At 45.4% G+C, this 22628-nt stretch overlaps 1 protein-coding gene across 1 annotated transcript in view; it reads left to right on the top strand.

Annotated features, from left to right (window-relative positions):
* Positions 1 to 22628, top strand: part of fer1l6 (fer-1 like family member 6) — a 132140-nt gene that overhangs the window by 83266 nt on the left and 26246 nt on the right. The window contains 6 exon segments of the mRNA XM_055633476.1: positions 360 to 596; positions 12109 to 12240; positions 13335 to 13454; positions 14226 to 14353; positions 16427 to 16597; positions 20703 to 20857. Coding sequence (XP_055489451.1) covers positions 360 to 596; positions 12109 to 12240; positions 13335 to 13454; positions 14226 to 14353; positions 16427 to 16597; positions 20703 to 20857 — 943 coding nt within the window.

Raw genomic sequence — 22628 nt, 5'->3', positions numbered from 1 at the left:
TTTCTCTGGAGCATCAGAGGCTGAGGGGAGACGATCATTGTACACTATATAAAAGTATTAGAGGCATCGATAGGATGGACAGTCTAAACCTTTTTCTAGGGTGGAACATCAGACCAGAGTGCATAGGTTTAAGGTGAGAGGGGCAAAGTTTAAAGGGGATTTTACACACTGTAGTGGGTGCCTCGAACATACTGCCAAGGGTGCTGGTGGAGGCAAATCCGATAGTGGCTTTCATGAAGCTTTTAGAGAAGCACATGGATATGCAGGGAATGCATGGCTGTAGATCACATGCCGGCAGAGAAGATTAGTTGAACCTGACATGTTTGGCATGGACCTTGTGGGCTGAAGGGCCTGTTCCTGTGCTGTACTATTCTATATTCTATGATAATGTAGACCATTGTTTACATTACGATTTGTGTTTTTCACTGCTTGTTGCGTATATTAATAATGCTTATTTTAATCTGATTGTTTTATTGCTAGTGTTGAACTTGCACGACTCTCTACCCTATTTCGACGATGATGATGTTGGGAAGAAATGCAAAGATCAATTGCTCCAATTGAGGAAAATGGAGATTCCATGGTTGGCAACTCTAGAGGTATGACTGACAACTAGATGACCCCCTAGTTCACTACAGAAATATATATGTTCTGCCCGTCAGACTCATTCTTAAGGCCTCATTGGACATTGCTACACATCATCCATTCAAATGTCTAATGAGATGACAAGCCTTATGCAAAACCCAAAACAATCACCATGGTGAAACTTAAACATAATGTCCAACAAACTCCATGCAAAACAAGTACAAGAATTTTATAGCTAACCTGATATTAACTTCTGGCAGAGGGTGAAAATCTCTGAGGTCATAAGTAATAGGAGCAGAACTAGGCCATTCGACCCATCAAGCCTACTCCACCAATCAATTATGGCTGATCTATCTCTCCCACTTAACCCCATTCTCCTGCCCTGAGATTCTCTGCTCTGTAGGGTGGACTATTGGAGATATTTAATGAGGAGATCTCTTGTCTAACAAAGTGAAATATTGTGGGATTGAAGGTGATGGGTACTGGCGTGGAAGAGGAGATGAGGCCTGAGGTACATCAGCCATGATCACACTAAATGGTGCAGCAGGCTAGAGGGGCTGAATGGCCTATTCCTGCAACTTTATTCTTGTATACAAATTGATACATTTTGGATTTGTATTGTGTGGGTGACAATGCCATGTTTCCAGCATTGCTGCATTCCAAATATCATTGCATAGAATTTAGACCCTCCTAGTTACAGAGCATGGGGCCGCAGTGCAATGGAGGCACAAATAAATGCATTTCGTTGTCTCTGTACTGTACACTGACAATGACAATTAAATTGAATCTGAATCTGAAGAGACTACAGATGATGGAATCTGTAGCCAAGAAACGAGAGCAGCTGAAGGAACTCAGCAGGTCAGCCACCGTCTGTGGACGGAAATCGGGTCGAGATCCTTTATCTAGAGTCAATGAAATTACCACAATGCTGAGCAGTCCAGGTGAAATGTCTCGACCTGAAACGTCAACATTCCAGTTTCCTTCATGGAGGCCTGGAGCGAGCAGTCTGTGGAGACGTTATGGATGGGTAAATGTGGAAGACTTAAAAGAAAGGCATCTTTTAAATGTTTCTTTAAGTTTCTTGGCTGTAGTTAGGTTGATTGGGAGATTGTCCATTTAATGAGAAAGGTATAGGCACACAATCGGTGAACAGAGAGCGGGATGGGGATGGGCAGTGAGAGTTTGGAGAATGGATGGAGGATATCAGGGTGGATGGGAATTTATAGATCATGTTGGACTGTGATGGTGGAGATTGCTACAAAATAATCAGTGGAGTCTGGGGGAAGACATAGAAACATAGACATAGAAAATAGGTGCAGGAGTAGGCCATTCGGCCCTTCGAGCCTGCACCGCCATTCAATATGATCATGGCTGATCATCCAACTCAGTATCCTGTACCTGCCTTCTCTCCATACCCCCTGATACCTTTAGCCACAAGGGCCACATCTAACTCGCTCTTAAATATAGCCAATGAACTGGCCTCAACTACCTTCTGTGGCAGAGAGTTCCAGAGATTCACCACTCTCTGTGTGAAAAATGTTTTCCTCATCTCGGTCCTAGAAGATTTCCCCCTTATCCTTAAACTGTGACCCCTTGTTCTGGACTTCCTCAACATCGGGAACAATCTTCCTGCATCTAGCATGTCCAACCTCTTAAGAATTTTGTACGTTTCTATAAGATCCCCCCTCAATCTTCTAAATTCTGGCGAGTACAAGTCGAGTCTATCCAATCTTTCTTCATATGAAAGTCCTGACATCCCAGGAATCAGTCTGGTGAACCTTCTCTGTACTCCCTCTATGGCAAGAATGTCTTTCGATGTAAAGCATGTACAGTATTTGGTCGAATTAATGGGAGGTGAGATAGGGATTGGATGATCAATGAAAAGGTTTGATGTAGGGCTGTAAATTAATGTATATTATAGAAGCTTTCAGCCTCCGCTTATCTGATGGGTTTCCTATCCTGGAAATCGCGGTTGGTATTGGCGGCACAGTGGCGTAGCTAGTAGATGTTGGCCCATTGCACTGGAGACCCGAGTTTGATCCTGGCTCCAGCTGCTGCCTGTGTGGAGTTTGTATGTTCTCCCTGTGACCATGTGGGTTACCTCCGGGTGGATCCCCCCCATACATCACAAAGACGTGTGGGTTTGTTGGTTAATTGTTTCTGTGCATTGCCCTCAGTGTGTGTAGGGATGAGAAATTGGGATAACACAGAACTAGTGTGAACGGGTGATCAATGGTCAGCATGGCCTCAGTGGGCTGAAGGGCTTGTTTCCATGCTGTATCTCTAAATTAAACCAATAGTAAAAGTCATGAGGAAATAGATATGTTTTTTGTAATAATTTCAATAGCTGATCCGGGAGTGCAATGTAGCACCTTCTCTCTTCTCTTCTCCCCACCTCCCACCATGTGCATCCATTGATACCAGACATGGTGTGGTTGTCGGACTCATCCCTTCTTGGGGGTCAAGAATGGTCCCCTTGGAATCTCATAAGGACAGATGATGGAAGAACCAATGAACACTCCAATAATGATCATTTTTACTGGCACAATAACTGGGAATTTGAGCAAACACCTTTTTTTACATAAGTTATATAATTATCGTGGAAGTAAAAGTACAAAATAATCTGTGAAGCCAGATTCTTAAGATCTTGTGGAATGCACATACATTTCTACACGTCAATCACTGATTATGTGCCTCTGCTCAACACCTAGCCTCCAATTCAATTCAATTCAATTTAATTCAACTTTAATGTCACCGCACAAATACAAGTATCAGTACAACGAAATGCAGTTTTGCGTCAGTCCGTAGTAGTTGTACATAAAGAAAACAAAAAAAAATAGAAAGAGAGAAGATACAGAATAATCAGGAAATACAGAATAATTAAACAATGGGGACGGAGGGACCAGAGAAATCTATCGGCGGGGCTCCGAGTTCAGCAATGTGATTGTATTGTGGTAGAAGCTGTTCCTCATCCTACTGGTACGTGACCTGAGGCTCCTGTACCGCCTCCCTGATGGGAGGAGGGCAAACAGTCCATGGTTGGGGTGTGAGGGGTCTTTGATGATCTTCCCAGCCCGTCTCAGACACCGTTTTCAGTGGAGGGCATCTATGGCAGGGAGCGGGGCACCGATGATGTGCTGCGCTGTTTTCACCACCCGTTGTAGTGCCTTCCTGCCCGCTGCAGTGCAGCTGCTGTACCATACCGTGAAGCAGGTGGTCAGGATACTCTCTATGGTACAGCGGTAAAAGTTGGTCAGGATCCGGGGGGACAGGTGGGCTTTCTTGAGCCTCCTCAGGAAGTAAAGGCGCTGCTGTGCCTTTTTGATCAGCTTGGAGGTGTTGAGGGACCAGGACAAATCCTCCGAGATATGCACTCCGAGGAATTTATAGCTGGAGACGCGCTCCACCTCAGTCCCGTTTATATGGATGGGGGTATGACTGCCTCCTCTGGTCTGCCTGAAGTCAACAATAATCTCCCTCGTCTTTTTGGAGTTGAGGACGAGGTTATTGTCGGCACACCAGGCTGTCAGGTGCTGGATCTCATCCCTGTAGGCTGACTCATCGTTGTCGCTGATCAGTCCTACTACCGTGGTATCGTCAGCAAACTTAATAATGGCGTTGGATCCGTACTTTGGGATGCAGTCGTGGGTGAAGAGGGAGTAGAGGAGAGGGCTGAGCACACAGCCCTGTGGCACTCCGGTGTTCAGTGTTATAGTGGAGGAGGTGAGGTTATTGACCCTAACAGACTGTGGTCTGTTAGTGAGGAAGTCCAGTGTCCAGTTGCAGAGGGAGGTGGAGATGCCAAGTCCGCTGAGTTTGGTGATCAAGCTGGCAGTATTCCATACTGAAGTGTTTATTTCCAGGTATTTACTTCATATGGTAGGAAGTGTCTCAGTTGGAAACCTGTTCTACTTATCTTCTGGGAAAGGCCAAGTCTTTGTTTTCTGCTTGTGCACGCTGCTGCATGTGGAAGCGTTTAAGTTGAATACACGCTTTGCTGCAGCATTTTCAATCCTCTCATCAGATATTAAAGGGGCTGTCCCACTGCGGCGACCTAATCTGCGAGTTTGCCCTCGACTCAAACTCGCAGCCTGGTTGACACGTGGCCCTATGAGGTCACTTGAACTCTCCTTCATGCACGAGGGAAGTTCCCGCATACTCGAGGCCTCAGTTTGGTCGAGAAAATTTTGCAGCATGGTGAAAAAGTTTCCGTGCGTAAAAATTGGTCGGCATGGTTCTTTTGAACTCGTAGTGCAGTGGAGTGGGGTTGCTATGTAATTATAGGCAGTCGATGTAACCGTAGGCAATCTCCTTCACTGACCGGGCATTTTAATTGGCTCACTGGAGTTTTCAGGACCAAGGAAAACCGACCGGTAATGTTAAATGCCCGCTATACTTTATTAAGACAAGGAAGGCTTGCATTTATTTTTTATTTATTTAAACGTTGTCTAGCTTCTTAAAAGTGTCTCCACCCCTTCTCCTCCCCTTTTCTCACCTTCTCATCCCCTTCTCCTCCCCCTTTCTCCTCCCCCTTTCTCCTCCCCCTTTCTCCTCCCCCTTTCTCCTCCCCCCTTCTCCTCCCCCCTTCTCCTCCCCCTTCTCTCCTCCCCCTTTCTCCTTCTCCTCCCCTTCTCCTCCCGTCCTCCTCCCGTCCTCCTCCCGTCCTCCTTCCCTCCTCCTCCCCCCTTCTCCTCCCCTTCTCCTCCCCTTCTCCTCCCCTTCTCCTCCCCTTCTCTCTCCCACCCCCCCCTTCCGCGCTCTCTAAAGGACTTACCGTACACTGTGCATCCTCTTTTACCTTCCTGTTCATCGCGGGGTGTGAATTTCAAACAGCGCCCCCCCCCCCCCCTTTCCCTGGCCCCCGCCTTTGCGATGTGTTAGTGTGTGTGTGTGTGTGTGTGTGGTGTGTGTGTGTGTGTGTATGTGTGGGTGTGTGTGTGTGTGTGTGTGTGTGTGTGTGTGTGTGTGTGTGTGTGTGTGTGTGTGTGTGTGTGTGTGTGTGTGTGTGTGTGTGTGTATGTATATGTGTGTGTATATATACGTGTGTGTGTGTGTGTGTGTATGTGTGTGTGTGTGTGTGCATGTATGTATGTGTGTGTGTCTGTGTGTGTCTGTGTGTGTGTGTGTGTGTGTGTGTGTGTGCATGTATGTATGTGTGTGTGTTCGTGTGTTAGTGTGCGTGTGCGTGTGCGTGTGTGTGTGTGCGCGCGTGTGTGTGTGCGTGTGCGCCGTCTGTCGATCCGGCTCGCGGTTTCATCGCTGACGGTCAACCCAGCTCGAGGTTTTTCAGGCGAGTGCCCTCGAGCTTGAAGGTCGAAGACAGTGGCTGAAAGGTGGTGTCAGAGCTGCTGTAGATTTGGAAGCAACAGCAGCAGAAGATAAGCAAGAGAAAACACTGATTGGCTCTAGCCCAAGTGGGAGGAGAGTTAGAATCAAAGCGGGGAAAACAGTTGAAAACTGAGGAATTTGGTTTGTAAATTGGTAAATTAGGCAATTTATCAGTCAATATAAGCAAGACTGCTTTAAGGGAGCGGCAATGAGGGAGCGGCCCTGTGAGTAAAGTGTGAGTCTTTGAGAGTCGAGAGTCTTCGGCGAGGAGGCTGAGGAGAGGAGACCACGCAATACACAGCAGAGGGAGAGATGAAAGAAGGAGATGTCAGGCAAGCTGATTCAGTGTGATGCTTGCAGTATGTATGTGTGTGTGTCTGTGTGTGTTAGTGTGTGTGTTGATGTGATAACGTTTCATGTTGATTTCTATAGTGTACTGTTTCTGTGTCTTTTTTCTTTTTCTCTTTTTTTCTCTTTTTTTTAATTTGTATGGATTTATTGCATTGATCTGTTCAATTAATTTAATCAATCTCTGTAAAGCACTTTGGTTCAAATACTGGTTTTGTTGAAAAGTGCTATATAAATAAATATTATTATTATTATTATTATTATGTGGGAGGTCAAGGGCACCACTGGTGCCTCTGGCTGCTACAAATGTGACAAGTGCATCCAGGTAGAGCTCCTGAAGGGCCGTGTTGGGGAACTGGAGAAGCAAGTGGATGACCTCAGGTTCGTCCGAGAAACGGAGTCGTTCCTCGACAAGTCCTACAGTACGATTGTTACACCTAAGGTACTTGAAGAGAGAAGATGGGAGACAGTGAGAAAGGGAGGGAAGCATGGAATGCCAACGTCCCCGGGTGTTGTACCTCTTGTGAACAGGTTCACCCACTTAGAAGCTGTCGGGACAGAAGACGTGTTTACACTGAGCGACGGACTGGCTTGCGAAGTAAATAGGGCTGATGAGCCAAAACCAAATAGACCAAAGTCAGGCAACGCCATTGTAGTGGGAGACTCCATTGTGAGAGGTACGGATAGGAGTTTCTACGGCAACAGACGGGATGCGAGGATGGTGTGCTGCCTTCCCGGTGCCAGGATCCAGGATGTCACGGACAGAGTGCAGAAAATCCTCAAGGGCGAAGGTGAACATCCGGAAGTGGTAGTGCATGTCGGCACAAACGATGTCGGAAAGAAGGGGATGAATATTCTGCAGCGTGACTTTAGAGAGCTTGAAAAAAAAGCTGAAAAGCAGGACCTCCAGGGTTGTTATCTCCGGTTTGCTTCCAGTTCCTCGTGCAGGCGAGAGCAGGAACAGGGAGATACGGGACCTGAACGTGTGGCTGAGGAACTGGTGCACGGGACAGGGATTTAGATTCTTAGATCACTGGGATCTGTTTTGGGGTAAGGGGGAACTGTCCAAAAGGACGGATTGCATCTTAACAGGTGGGGGACCAGCATTCTGGCAGGCAGGGTTGCCACTGCTACATGGGTGGCTTTAAACTGAATAAGGGGGGTGGGGTGTTAAATGGGATAGTGGAGGATGGAGTTAAAAGGAAAGGGTTTCTTAAATGTGTGAGCGTAGAGACAGAGGGGTGTAAAATGAGGGTAGAAGCAATAGGTAGCAAGGTGAAAAGTAAAAGTGGCAGGCAGACAAAACCAGGGCAAAAATCAAAAAGGGACACTTTTCAACATAATTGTATAAGGGGTAAGGGTGTTGTAAAAACAAGCCTGAAGGCTTTATGTCTCAATGCAAGGAGCATTCATAATAAGGTGGATGAGTTGAATGTTCAGATAGCTATTAATGACTATGATATAGTTGGGATCACGAAGACATGGCTCCAGGGTGACCAAGGCTGGGAGCTGAACATCCAGGGATATTCAATATTCAGGAGGGATAGACAGAAAGGGAAAGGATGTGGGGTAGTGTTGCTGGTTAGAGAGCAGATTAATGCAACAGAAAGGAAGGACATTAGCTTGGAGGATGTGGAATCGATATGGGTAGAGCTGCAAAACACTAAGGGGCAGAAAACGCTAGTGGGAGTTGGATACAGACTTGGGGATGGCATCAAACAGGAAATTAGAAATGCGTGCAACAAAGGTAAAACAGTTATAATGGGTGACTTCAATCTACATATAGATTGGGTGAATCAAATTGGCAAGGGTGCTGAGGAATGTATGCGGGATAGTTTTATAAACCAACATGTAGAGGAACCAACGAGAGAGCAGGCTATTTTAGACTGGGTATTGAGTAATGAGGAAGGTTTAGTTAGCAGTCTTGTTGTGCGTGGCCCCTTGGGCAAGAGTGACCATAATATGGTTGAGTTCTTCATTAGGATGGAGAGTGACATTGTTACTTCAGAAACAATGGTTCTGAACTTAAAGAAAGGTAACTTTGAGGGTATGAGACGTGAATTGGCCAAGATAGACTGGCAATTGATTCTTAATGGGTTGACGGTGGATATGCAATGGAAGGCATTTAAAGACTGCATGGATGAACTGCAACAATTGTTCATACCAGTTTGGCAAAAAAATAAATCAGGGAAGGTAGTGCATCCGTGGATAACAAGGGAAATTAGGGATAGTATCAAAACAAAAGATGAAGCGTACAAATTAGCCAGAAAAAGCTGCCTACCAGAGGACTGGGAGAACAGCAGAGGAGGACAAAGGGCTTAATTAGGAAAGGGAACATAGATTATGAAAGAAAACTGGCCGGGAACATAAAAACTGACTGCAAAAGCTTTTATAGATATGTGAAGAGAAAAAGATTAGTTAAAACAAATGTAGGTCCCTTGCAGTCAGAAACAGGGGAATTGGTCATGGGGAACAAGGGCATGGCAAACCAGTTGAATAACTACTTTGGTTCTGTCTTCTCTAAGGAAGACATAAATAATCTGCTGGAAATAGCAGGGGACCGGGGGTCAAATGAGATGGAGGAACTGAGTAAAATCCAGGTTAGCCGGGAAGTGGTGTTAGGTAAATTGAATGGATTAAAGGCCGATAACCCCCAGGGCCAGAGAGGCTGCATCCCAGAGTACTTAAAGAAGTAGCCCCAGAAATAGTGGATGCATTAGTGATAATTTTTCAAAACTCTTTAGATTCTGGAGTAGTTCCTGAGGATTGGAGGGTAGCTAATGTAACCCCACTTTTTAAAAAGGGAGGGAGAGGGAATATACGGGGAATTACAGACCAGTTAGTCTAACGTCGGTAGTGGGGAAACTGCTAGAATCAGTAATTAAAGATGGGATAGCAGCACATTTGGAAAGTGGTGAAATCATTGGACAAAGTCAGCATGGATTTATGAAAGGTAAATCATGTCTGACGAATCATAGAATTTTTCGAGGATGTAACTAGCATTGTGGATAATGGAGAACCAGTGGATGTGTTATATCTGGACTTCCAGAAGGCTTTCGACAAGGTCCCACATAAGAGATTAGTATACAAACTTAAAGCACACGGTAATTGGGGGTTCAGTATTGATGTGGATAGAGAACTGGCCCGCAAACAGGAAGCAAAGTGTAGGAGTAAACGGGTCCTTATCACAATGGCAGGCAGTGACTAGTGGGGTACCGCAAGGTTCAGTGCTGGGACCCCAGCTATTTACGATATATATTAATGATTTGGACGAGGGAATTGAATGCAACATCTCCAAGTTTGCGGATGACACAAAGCTGGGGGCAGTGTTACCTGTGTGGAGGATGCTAGGAGGCTGCAAGGTGACGGATAGGCTGGGTGAGTGGGCAAATGCATGGCAGATGCAGCATAATGTGGATAAATGTGAGGTTATCCACTTTGGTGGCAAAAACAGGAAAGTAGACTATTATCTGAATGGTGGCCGATTGGGAAAGGGGGAGATGCAGCGAGACCTGGGTGTCATGGTACACCAGTCGTTAAAAGTAGGCATGCAGGTGCAGCAGGCAGTGAAGAAGGTGAATGGTATGTTAGCATTCATAGCAAAAGGATTTGAGTATAGGAGCAAGGTGGTGCTACTGCAGTTGTACAGGGTCTTGGTGAGACCACGTCTGAAGTATTGCGTACAGTTTTGGTCTCCTAATCTGAGGAAAGACATTCTTGCCATAGAGGGAGTACAGAGAAGGTTCACCAGACTGATTCCTGGGATGTCAGGACTTTCATATGAAGAAAGACTGGATAGACTCGGCTTGTACTCGCTAAAATTTAGAAGATTGAGGGGGGATCTTATTGAAACATACAAAATTCTTAAGGGGTTGGACAGGCTAGATGCAGGAAGATTGTTCCCGATGTTGGGGAAGTCCAGAACAAGGGGTCACAATTTAAGGATAAGGGGAAATCTTTTAGGACTGAGATGAGAAAAACATTTTTCACACGGAGAGTGGTGAATCTCTGGAACTCTCTGCCACAGAGGGTAGTTGAGGCCAGTTCATTGGCTATATTTAAGAGGGAGTTAGATGTGGCCCTTGTGGCTAAGGGGATCAGGGGTATGGAGAGAAGGCAGGTACGGGATACTGAGTTGGATGATCGGCCATGATCATATTGAATGGCGGTGCAGGCTCGGAGGGCCGAATGGCCTACTCCTGCACCTGTTTTCTATATTTCTATGTTTGGCCTTTCATCCTTTTTTTATTTCTAGTCCTTCAAAAAGTTTGGTTTTGGAAGTCTTTTAGTCTTTTTATGTGGGGGATGGGGTGGGTGGGGGGAAGGAGAAACTGATTTTTTTAGTCACTACCTGGGTCGAGGATGCGTCTTTACTACAAGCCGCTTCTTCGTCCCCCCTCCTCGCAGCCTACCATCTGGATTAGCGCGGCCTTTCCTGCCGGAGACCGGCCAGAGCTTCAGCTTCAGCAGCGGAGCAGCACTGAAGTACCATTGCGGAGCGGGCGATGCCTTACTGGGGTCGCCGTGTTGAGCTCCACAGTGCTGGGACTGATGATTTTAACACCGTGGAGCTGTGGTCTGCGGGGCTTCCAGCCATCGGGCGGCGCTGACCTTAACATCGCAGAGCCCTGGGACCCCTTTGCCGAGGGTCGCCAGTGTTGAATCTCCGCCCAGCTTGGCCTGTAGACTTCGAGAGCCGCGGTCTCCGGCCGGTAGGAAGTGGCCGATTCTGAAACTCCAAGCCGCTGAGAATGTTCTTCCGTTCCGACGTCGGAGTTTCGATCGTCCCGGCGAGAGGGCCTGAACATCGGGCCGCCCGTAGCGGTGACTGCGGAGGCCCCACGACCACGGGGAACAAAGGGGAAAGAAGATGACTTACAAAATTCTTAAGGGGTTGGACAGGCTAGATGCAGGAAGATTGTTCCCGATGTTGGGGAAGTCCAGGACAAGGGGTCACAGCTTAAGGATAAGGGGGAAATCCTTTAAAACCGAGATGAGAAGAACGTTTTTCACACAGAGTGGTGAATCTCTGGAACTCTCTGCCGCAGAGGGTAGTCGAGGCCAGTTCATTGGCTATATTTAAGAGGGAGCTAGATGTGGCCCTTGTGGCTAAGGGGATCAGAGGGTATGGAGAGAAGGCAGGTACGGGATACTGAGTTGGATGATCAGCCATGATCATATTGAATGGCGGTGCAGGCTCGAAGGGCCGAATAGCCTACTCCTGGACCTAATTTCTATGTTTCTATGTTTCTATGACTGAACTTTTTTGCCTTCCCTCACAGTGGGAAACGCTGATTCCGCTGTGTGGGGATGTTCGTGTTAAATTCTATCGTGTGTTGTGTTCTTTTTATTCGTATAGCTGTATGGCAACACAAATCTCACTGTACCAACTGGTGCAATGACAATAAATGTAAACGTGAACTTGAACTTAATTCCACAAAACTTGGTTCTTTATTGAAGAGTACAGGTTGAGTTCTGCAAATACTTCCCACTAACCAGCTTCAAGTCCCAGAATCATATCTATTACTTTCTCCATTGTGCCAGGGCTATCTTTGTGGAAAGGCCTGCCTATAATATTCCTGTGTAGCATAGTCCAGTAGTCAATGAATTGCACAGGGTTATAGTAATCAGTTGTAACTTGCAATGCAATTTACATTGTCTCCCAACCACAAACCTAAACTGCAAATTTAAATTTATGATATTCCTTACAAATTCTTGTCCTGAAATCTCCTGTGGATGTTTATGAGTGGTGTTCGTACTAGATTTCTACCTTCTAATTGTATCTTGGTGGAAATCGGTTGCCTTATTGTAAGAGGCCAAATGGTTTCAGATTTTTTTTTCTGCCACCAGATATATGAAAATGATCTAGAAGAAGCATTTGATAACTTTAATGATTGGATGCAAACGTTTGACCTCTTTCGTGGCAAAGCAAGTGAAGATGACACCAGTGCAGATGATGAAAGAATTGTTGGAAAATTCAAGGTGGGTTTAAGTCTATTGAATCAAAAGCTGGCACATAGGAACACGGTACACACATGGGAACACTAGTACCGTCTCACCAACTTATTCAGCTTCCTGCCTTTGGAAAAATAACACCATTTCTTCATCACCGTTGGTCTAAATCTGGAATGGTCTCCTCAAATATATGAAACATAGAAAATAGGTGCAGGAGTAGGCCATTCGTCCCATTGAGCCTGCACCGCCATTCAATATAATCATGGCTGATCATCCAACTCAGTATCCTGTACCTGCCTTCTCTCCATACCCCCTGATCCCTTTAGCCACAAGGGCCTCATCTAACTCCCTCTTAAATATAGCCAATGAACTGGCCTCAACTACCTTCTGTGGCGGAGAGTTCCAAATGAAGGAAGTGCTTTCACCAAAAAGACTGCATTGGTTCAAGAGGCGATACACCATCTTGTGTAGGGCATTATGGGATGGGTGCTATGTATCAGTCTTGCCCACTTCTAAAAATGGATAAATGAAGAAAGAGAGAGCAAGGAAAGAAATTCCAGATCCGATGGACAAGATTGGCAGAGACTGTTGCCAGTGGAGGTATGTGCAGCTTACACAAGAGGCTTGTAAATGCGAGTTCCTGAGCTGGAGCCTATTGTAGAGATTGGGGGCGGGGTGTGGGAGGCAAGACCATGGAGGGGTAATTTAATGCCCCTGTCCCACTTAGCAAACCTGAACGGAAACCTCTGGAGACTTTGCACCCCACCCAAGGTTTCCGTGCGGTTCCCGGAGGTTGCAGGTAGTTGCCGGAGGTTGCAGGTAGTGGAAGCAGGTAGGGAGACTGCCAAAACCTACGGGAACCTCCAGGAACCGCACGGAAACCTTGGGTGCGGCGCAACGTCTCCAGAGGTTTCCGTTCAGGTTTCCTAAGTGGGACAGGGGTAATTTAACTCACTGCAAGGTACAAGCACCATCAAAAGTGGATGTGGAGATTTGGCTGAGCATCTGCAAATGTACCTGGCCAATACAGAATACAAGGGTGAACAATTAGTAGGTCATTTTCTTCCATAAATGAGCAGTGTCCATGGGATTACAGTATAAAAGTCTCTCCTCTCTTCCAGGGTTCATTCTTTGTGTGGAAGTGCAATGATGATTACGATACAGGAGGACAATACAACATACCGCAGGGAATGCCATCCAATACTCCCGTTAAAGTTTTAATCCGAGCCTACATTGTAGCTGTAAGTATCATCAGTGTTTCTTCTATATATATATATATATATATATATATATATAGATCTCAGCTCCCCACCCTAGCCTCCATGTTTTCACTGAAAATTCTGTAAAACACGACAAGACTTTTGACAATGACAATTAAATGTATCTTGTATCTTGTATCTTGTAAGACTTAAAAAAAAAGTACAAAGCCCCCATATGTTGAAAACCTGTAAATATATCTATAAATGCTGGAAGCCCTAAGAAAACCAGACAGCTTTGGTAGATAGGAGAGGTAATTAATCTTCAGGTGTGGTACTGCCACTGAAAAATGATCTTAAGAGGAAACGTTATCTATCAGCTTCCTCCATCTGCTCAGCCATAAATATTTCACTGAGGAGTGTGTTCTTTGTTTCCTGCATCAATTCCAAATGAAGTTTAGAAGGTATCTTCAGTTACCCTTTTATATTCTGGATATTCTCTCATAGCGACAGAAATAGACATCTCAGTCCCTCTGTCCTGTATTTAATGTGATTGTGGCTGATCTACAACTGGCTTCAAACACCCGTCACTTCTTCAAAAGTCAGCTTCACATTTTTAAATTAACCACTGGTTTAGTGCTGTACTATTTGCAGAAGGGAATTCCAAACACACAACACTGCATGTAGAATATCCCCTCGTGGCTGATACAGTGAAACGATCGTGAAGCTCTACCAACGTATATTAAAACCAATATATTTCATGATTATTTACTTGATTTTTGTTATGTGCCACTTCAAAATGTTTGCTTTTATTAGGCTACCAACCTACATCCAGCAGACCCTGATGGCAAAGCTGATCCATACATTGTACTGAAGCTTGGAAAGACTGAAATTACGGATCGCGACAACTATATCCCAAAACAATTGCATCCACAATTTGGAAGGTTTGAAGAAGCGTGTATGAGTGTGTGTGTGTGTGTGTGTGTGTGTGTGTTTTTGTCTGTATTTCATATTGAACATGCATTAGGGTCACGGTCTGTATTTTATTGACTGTCAAGTAGTCTGCTGTCACGTGTTACCATTTTCTCCACATGAAGCTCTGCTTCAAGAAGAATGCTAATGTCATCAGGTTCACCATCTGCCTGCACTCTCAGGGAGACGATACAGGAGCCCGAGCATTATTACCTCCAGGTTCAAGAACGACTTTCTCCCATTCACCATCAGGCTCTTGAGCCACCTTTGCACAACCCTAACCACAACCTTCCCTCAGCAACAATCTACTGTGGACTTTGTTCTAAGTTGCATTATGTACCTTGGCTTGCACTAATATGGTCTGGTTACCAACTCTAACTGATGTCATTGTATTATTGTTTATTTATTTGCTGTTTGTTGTGTTAATGTGCCTGCAAAGATGAAGGGAGAAAGGATTTCATTGCTCTCGTCCTGGTGCATACGACTATTAAACATTCTTGAGTCTTGATGTTGGAAGTGATTTCCAGCATTTAAACCCAGTGACAATGAAAGGATGCAGGAAGATTGTTCCCGATGTTGGGGAAGTCCAGAACAAGGGGTTACAGTTTAAGGATAAGGGGGAAATCTTTTAGGACCGAGATGAGGAAAACATTTTTCACACAGAGAGTGATGAATCTCTGGAATTCTCTGCCACAGAAGGTAGTTGAGGCCAGTTCATTGGCTATATTTTAGATGTGGCCCTTGTGGCTAAAGGGATCAGGGGGTATGGGGGGAAGGCAGGTACAGGATATTGAGTTGGATGATCAGCCATGATCATATTGAATGGTGGTGCAGGCTCGAAGGGCCGAATGGCCTACTCCTGCACCTATTTTTTATGTTTCTATGATGCCATAAATGTTCAAGTCAGGATGCACATGTGACTTGGAGAAGAGCCTAATTTTGGAGGTGTGCCTGTGGGCCCTTTATCCTTGTTCTCCTTTCAAAGGAGTGTCTGTCATGATAATCTTAGGCATGTATAAACATATCTTGTCGTTTGTGTATTTTGCATCCGCTGTGACCTAGTGGTCAAGGAAATTAATATTAAGAATGATGTCGCAATCGCTTTTGATGAGAATTGCTTGAGCTTCCCTCATCCAGACTAACGGAGGGTGTTCCGTCAACGTTCTCATTTGTGTTTTGTAAATAGTGAGATGCTTTGTAATTTTAGAAAGTGATAACCTGCCTCAACCCTTACCATCGAACGCCCTACTCAAAGACCATTGATGGTGGGGCACTCAATGTTGGTAATGACTCTGCCTGTGAAGGATAGGCAATTAGATTCAGATTCAGATTCAGATTCAGATTCTCTCTTAGAAAGTCTAAGTACCTTAGACTTTCTTGTTGGAAGACATTGCCTGGCAGTTGTGTGGTGCAAATATTATTTGTCACATCACCGCAAGCCTAACTGTTGTTTAGCTTTTGCTGTGTGTGTGAGGGTCGACTGTTTAATTTTTTGAGGAATTGAAATAGAACTGTTGATTGCAACTAGCGGTGTCTTATTGCCACGTCTGACTGTATGATGAAAGGAAAATCACTAATGGCAGCAGAAGATGATCAGACACCTCCAGTGGTGTACTGGGGCTGGAGTGATTTGCCTCTAACAACCACAGCCATCTTCCTTTGAGTGGGTTGTGGTTCCAGACATTAGCTTTGTTTCATCCTTGATGCCCAATTAGTTTTCTTGTGACTCCTTGATACTGCAGTGGGTCCAATGCAAAATGGTTCAACACACTGCACTTTTGACTGAAGTTTGTTGTAAATTATCCCTGATGTTCGTAATTGAAGCTGAGCATATTCTTGGAGCCTCTTTTTAGCCTCTTAAGTATCTGCCACCATTCACAGCAAGGTACGTCAGGACTATGGCCCGATCCCATCAAATGTAATTTCTGAAGTCCGAACATTTGTTTCTGTCAGTTTAATACTTCCATGAAATGATTATTTACTCTTCTTTTAGCTAGTTTGGGAAAAGTTATTTTCTATACAGTAATTCTTTACTTTGCTCTCAGGTCCTATGATATTGAGGCCACCTTCCCAATGGAGTCTCTGCTCACAATAGGAGTCTATGACTTTGACATGATTGGAAAAGATGACATGATCGGAGAAACCAAGATTGATCTGGAGAACCGCTTTTACAGCAAGCATCGAGCCACCTGCGGACTGCCCTACAGATACGAGATGTAAGGACGGTGAAATAGCAATTACCTTTACACTGACATTTAAAAACGAATTTTACAGAAGAAATATTCTGCATGTAAGCCAGACAATGATAAGTGGTGTAAATAATTTTAGTGGATGAATGGAAACAATGGGATTAGTGTAAATGGGTTCTTGATGGTTGGCACGAATTTGGTGGGCCGAAGGGCCTGTTTCCACACTGTTTAACTCTATGATGCTATAAGGTACTTGAACATCATGGGAGGAGATCAAACAGTCCCAGTCAAGTCCTTGACCATTGTGAAGATGTACCATTATCGCAGCATGAGCCAATCCGAAGTAATCAGGGCTGCAAACTGTTGGCTGGGAGGGTTAAAGGGCCTGTCCCACGAGCATGTGACTGCATGCGGCAAGCGCGACCTAACGTGGTCGCTTGAGCCGTACGACCTCGCAGGGTCGGTCCCACTTTGATCGCCGGAGCCGTATGGAGTTGTGCGGAGCTGGTCCCGACATCGCGCGGGGCTCTGAAAAATTGTCACTGTCCAAAAATTCTGAGCGGCAATGGCCTGCCGGCCTGCAGCCACATTGAGGCCGTACGCACCGTCTCGACACCGTATGCAGCGTCTTGACGTCGTACGCAGCGTCTTGACGGCATACGCCTTCGCCCGAACTTCACGCTAACTCGTACGGGATCACTCGACTTACGCGCGGCTCCCGCTTCCGGTTTGGTCGCACTCGCCGCATGCAGTGGCATGCTGGTGGGACAGGCCCTGGTTGGGGATCACTTGACCTCCGTGCGGCTTCCGGTTTGGTCGCACTTGCGTGCATGCCGCATACGGTGCTCCGGTGGCTGGGACGGCGTTCTGGCGGCGGTGACCTGAGACCGGGGTTCAGCCGCGGGCCGGCGGCTGCGTCCGCTGGACTGGAGGGCAGCAGCTTCGACCACCCCGGGCCGCGGTGGTTGAGCCGGCCCGTTTGCGGGGTTCGGTGAGCCGCGGGGACTGGTTGTACCATCGACCGGTGGGGTATCGCCTCAGCGCAGAGGGAGAAGAGGAGGGCAGAGACTGCAGCCCTAAGATTTTTGCCTCCACCACAGTGAGGAGGTGCTTGGAGGACTCACTGTGGTGGATGTTAATTTGTGTTTAGTGTTGTTTATTATTGTATTATTGTATGTATGACTGCAGGCACGAAATTTCGTTCAGACCGTAAGGTCTGCATGACAATAAAGGTATTCAATTCAATTCAATTCAGTTGCATGCTGGTGGGACAGGTCCTTTACTCTTCCAGCCAACCTATTAGAGCAGGGGTGGCCAACCTTTTACATTCCATGCCCCAATTTTTTCACACACTAGTTCAGATGTGCCATACAACACTTGTACCCCCCATTCAATTCTTGTTAAAATATCTTAATAAGTACATAGCATTTTTACATGATATAATGATTTACTATAAAAACAAGATAAACCTTGCTTACTTTAATGATCATTTTGTGTCTGATTATGCCAAGCTTTTGATGTTTGGAGTTAACTTTGTTACTGAGAGCAGCAGCGAATTCTTCAAATTTGAATCAGTCAATCGAGACCTTGTTTTTGTTTTTAATATCATGGATGAAAATCTGTACGTTGTTCCAAAATGACAGATATAAGTTTGGGCAAATTATCTTAGTTCTGGAAAATGTTCACTGGTTAGTTTCAGAATGGCAGGCAGCGACTAGTGGGGTGCCGCAAGGCTCAGTGCTCGGACCGCAGCTAGTTACAATATATATTCATGATTTAGATGAAAGGATTACAAGTAACATTAACAAATTTGCAGATGACACATAGCTGAGTGGCAGTGTAAACTGTGAGGAGGCTGATTAGGAAAAGGGGCGATGCAACGAGACCTGGGTGTCATGGTACATCTGTCATTGAAAGTAGGCATGCAGGTGCAGCAGGCAGTGAAGAAAGCGAATGGTATGTTAGCTTTCATAGCAAAAGGATTTGAGTATAGGAGCAGGGAGGTTCTACTGCAGTTGTACAGGGTCTTGGTAAGACCACACCTGGAGTATTGCGTACAGTTTTGGTCTCTTAATCTGAGGAAAGACATTCTTGCCATAGAGGGAGTACAGAGAAGGTTCACCAGACTGATTCCTGGGATGTCAGGACTTTCATATGAAGAAAGACTGGATAGACTCGGCTTGTACTCATTAGAATTTAGAAGATTGAGGGGGGATCTTATAGAAACTTACAAAATTCTTAAGGGGTTGGACAGGCTAGGACTTTCATATGAAAGTCCTACCATCCCAGGAAACAGTCTGGTGAACCTTCTCTGTATCTGGTCATGGTCCAGATTGACATAGTTTGACATCCACTATAAACCCACTGACTCCCATGGCTATCTGGACTACACTTCTTCCCATCTTGCTTCCTGTAAGGACCATGACCCCACTGACGAGCACCAGGCCACCATCTCCAGCACCATCACCAACACCGACACCATCAACTCCAATGCCCTACCCGACCGAGCCTCCAACCTCATCAAGACCCAAGCAGTCGTTCCAGGTGCGACAGAGGTTTACCTGCATCTCCTCCTACCTCATCTATTGCATCCACTGCTCTAGATGTCAGCAGATCTATGTCGGTGAGACCAAGCGGAGGTTGGGCGATCGTTTCGCCGAACACCTCCGCTCGGTCCGCAATAACCAAGCTGACCTCCCGGTGGCTCAGCACTTCAACTCCCCCTCCCACTCCGTCTCCGACCTCTCTGTCCTGGGTCTCCTCCATGGCCACAGCGAGCAACACTAGAAATTGGAGGAACAGCACCTCATATTCCGCTTGGGGAGTCTGCATCCTGTTGGCATGAACATTGAATTCTCCCAATTTTGTTAGTCCTTGCTGTCTCCTCCCCTTCCTCAGCCCCCCTGCCTTCTCCTCCCATCCCCCAGCCTTCAGGCTCCTCCTCCTTTTTCCTTTCTTGTCCCCCCCCCCCCCCCCCCCCCCCCCCCCACCCACGATCAGTCTGAAGAAGGGGTTTTCGGCTCGAAACTTTGCCGATTTCCTTCGCTCCATAGATGCTGCTGCACCCGCTGAGTTTCTCCAGCTTTTTTGTGTACCTTGGCTCAAGAGTAACTCGGGAGACGAACTTGGAACATCGCAGAAATGACAAGTAAACGGCAAACTTGTCATACCCGTGGGAACTTGGTTAAACTCTTGATCATACACTTGCAATCTCGTACACAACCACGAGTCTTTCACTCGGGGTACATCTTGTCTCAAATCGCAACGTGAGAACCAGCCTTAACAATTTCTTCGCCATCAGTGAAGCCACCGGTTTTTATTTAGCCAACACTAAAGCAATTTCGTAGGACGCTTCTGTCAACACCAAACTTTGACAACTTCTTTTAACAAATATATTTTGTCGTCTTTTCATTTCATCCTTTTTCTTCATCTCGTAATCTTACCGTAACTCAGATCCAAGCATTAGCTTCAGTTTTCCTTCTATTTCAGTCTGATGTGTTTTATAGTGTCTATTAAGATCATGTTTTCTATTTTGTGAGAGAGTGTTTTCACAAACAATGCACAACAGCTTTCCTGACAGACTCGCAATGAATAAGAACTCATTTCCCCACTATTCATTGAATTGACGTTTACTATCACTTTCCGTTTTATTTTTTCTTTTGCTCATTTTCTTTTGCACTGTGATGGGACTTTGCGCCCCACCTAAGGTTTTCGTGCAGTTCCCGGAGGTTTTTGTCAGTCTCCCTACCTGCTTCCACTACCTGCAACCTCTGGCAAGCACCTGCAACCTCCGGGAACCGCACGGAAACCTTGGGTGGGGCGCAAAGTCTCCAGAGGTTTCCGTTCAGGTTTCCTAAGTGGGACAGGGGCATTACTCAGGAGGTCAGGTAACGTTTATGGATAAAAGGAATGACATTTTGGGTTGGAACCCTTCTTCAGGCCATACCTTACCTGGCTTCTTAAATCAAAGGAGGAGGAATGGAAAGATTAGAAACATCTCATAAGGTTACTTGGTTCCATGTGCTGCTTTTCATACCATCAATAGTATTCTGAGAGATTCGATAGTTGGTGTATTTTACACACCTCCAAAAATGTTGTCATTTAATTATCTTTGAGTCTTTTTCAATTGCAGAGAAGGCTCCAACGCCTGGCGTGATTCCATGAAACCAACAGAGATCCTGAAGAGGGTGTGTAGGGAAAGTGGTTTTCAAAGACCCTTCTGTAATTCAGAAGAGATTGAAGTGAATGGGAAAGTCTTTCACGGCAAAACAACCTTTCTGGAAGATGGTGATTATCAATGTTTATATTATTAAGAACTTGAAACTGCAGTTTCCTACTGCAACGTCGCAACTGGAGTTTATGTTTAAGTATGATGACGAGGTCCTGGAAGTGTTCATGCAGTATCTGTGGAGACAGTTTATGCCCCTGTCCCACTTGGGAAACCTGAACGGAAACCTCTGGAGACTTTGCGTACCCACCCAAGGTTTCCGTGCGGTTTCCGTGCGGTTCCCGGAGGTTGCAGGTGGTTGCCAGAGGTCGCAGGTAGTGGAAGCAGGTAGGGAGACTGAAGGGAACCTCCGGGAACTGCACGGAAACCTTGGGTGCGGCACAAAGTCTCCAGAGGTTTCCGTTCAAGTTTCCTAAGTGGGACAGGGGGCATTAATGTTTCAGGTCATTAATTCTTCGTCACATATCAGGCACTGACTTTGTACCTGAACATTCTTCACCTCACTGTTTCAACATCCGCAGCAATCCCACCATGTTTACAACTATCTTCTATTCTTTTGAATGAATCTGATTCAAAAGTAGTTTTCCTTTCTTGGGTGGGATACATAGTTGGAATTGTATCCCAAGATCTGGGAATTGTGTCCAATGTCGCAGGTTGCACAATGACACACTGGTAGAGTTGCTGCCTTACAGTACCAGGCTTTGATCCTGACTATGGAAGCTGTCTATATGGGGTTTGCATGTTCTGCCTGTGACCACGTGGGTTTTCTCCAGTTGCTCTGGTTTCCTCCTATATTTCAAAGGTTAATTGGCTTGTGTAAAAGACAATTCTAAATGATCCCTAGTGTGTAGGATAGTGCTAGTCTATGGGATGATCGTTGGCTGGTGCGGACTCGGTGGGCCGAAGGGCCTGTTTTCATACTCTATCTCTAAAGCAAATACATTTATTTGCAAGACTCGTGAATGGTGAACCTTTGTTTTAAGTTGCAAATTACCAGAATTAATAAATGGACTGATTGCATCGTTTAAACAAATTCCTCCTTTACTGTCCATTACTTTTTTGTTGGTTCCAGTGATGCTTGATGCTGGCAGAAAGGAATGATGGAGTCCAACATAATGTAGCTAAATTGTAATGAAGCAGAATTGGCTTAAATTAGCCCAAGCATTATCCTGTTTCATTGCATATCTATTATCCTCATGTACAGACCTCTGATTATGAGACAAGACACAAATTAGTCCCCTGAAAGTTTTTTTATTTTTGTTAGGTACAGGGTAACAACAATAGTCATGATATTATAATAATAATAATAATAATAATAATAATAATAATTTTATTTATAGAGCACTTTAAAAACAATCATAGTTGCAACAAAGTGCTGTACATCACTAATCATTGACAAAAAAGTTAATACACACCAATAATAACAATCAAAATAAATAGTAGGAAAAGACATGTAAAATAAAGAAACATCAAAAACACCACAAACAGAAGCAAAGCCTCAGGCATGGTCAAAAGCCAGGGAGTACAAATGTGTTTTAACACTGGATTTGAAGATGGACAGTGAGGGGGCCTGTCTGATGTGCAACGGCAGGGTGTTCCAGAGCGCTGGCGCAGCAACAGAGAAGGCTCTATCCCCTCTGAGCCTCCGATTAGACCTCGGTACCTCCAGGAGCAGCTGACCAGCTGACATGAGGGACCGGGCAGGAGCGTATGGGTGGAGCAGCTCAGAGAGGTAAGGCGGGGTGAGACCATTCAGAGATTTAAAAACAAATAACAGGATATGAGTAAGGATTAGTAGTTGTTGAAGGGTTCTAACCTATGCAGGGCTAC

Source organism: Leucoraja erinacea, chromosome 4, assembly GCF_028641065.1.
Source record: "Leucoraja erinacea ecotype New England chromosome 4, Leri_hhj_1, whole genome shotgun sequence".
Lineage (NCBI taxonomy): Eukaryota > Metazoa > Chordata > Chondrichthyes > Rajiformes > Rajidae > Leucoraja > Leucoraja erinaceus.
The sequence above is the reverse complement of the archived record's forward strand: the minus strand, read 5'-3'. Positions and strand labels throughout refer to the sequence as shown.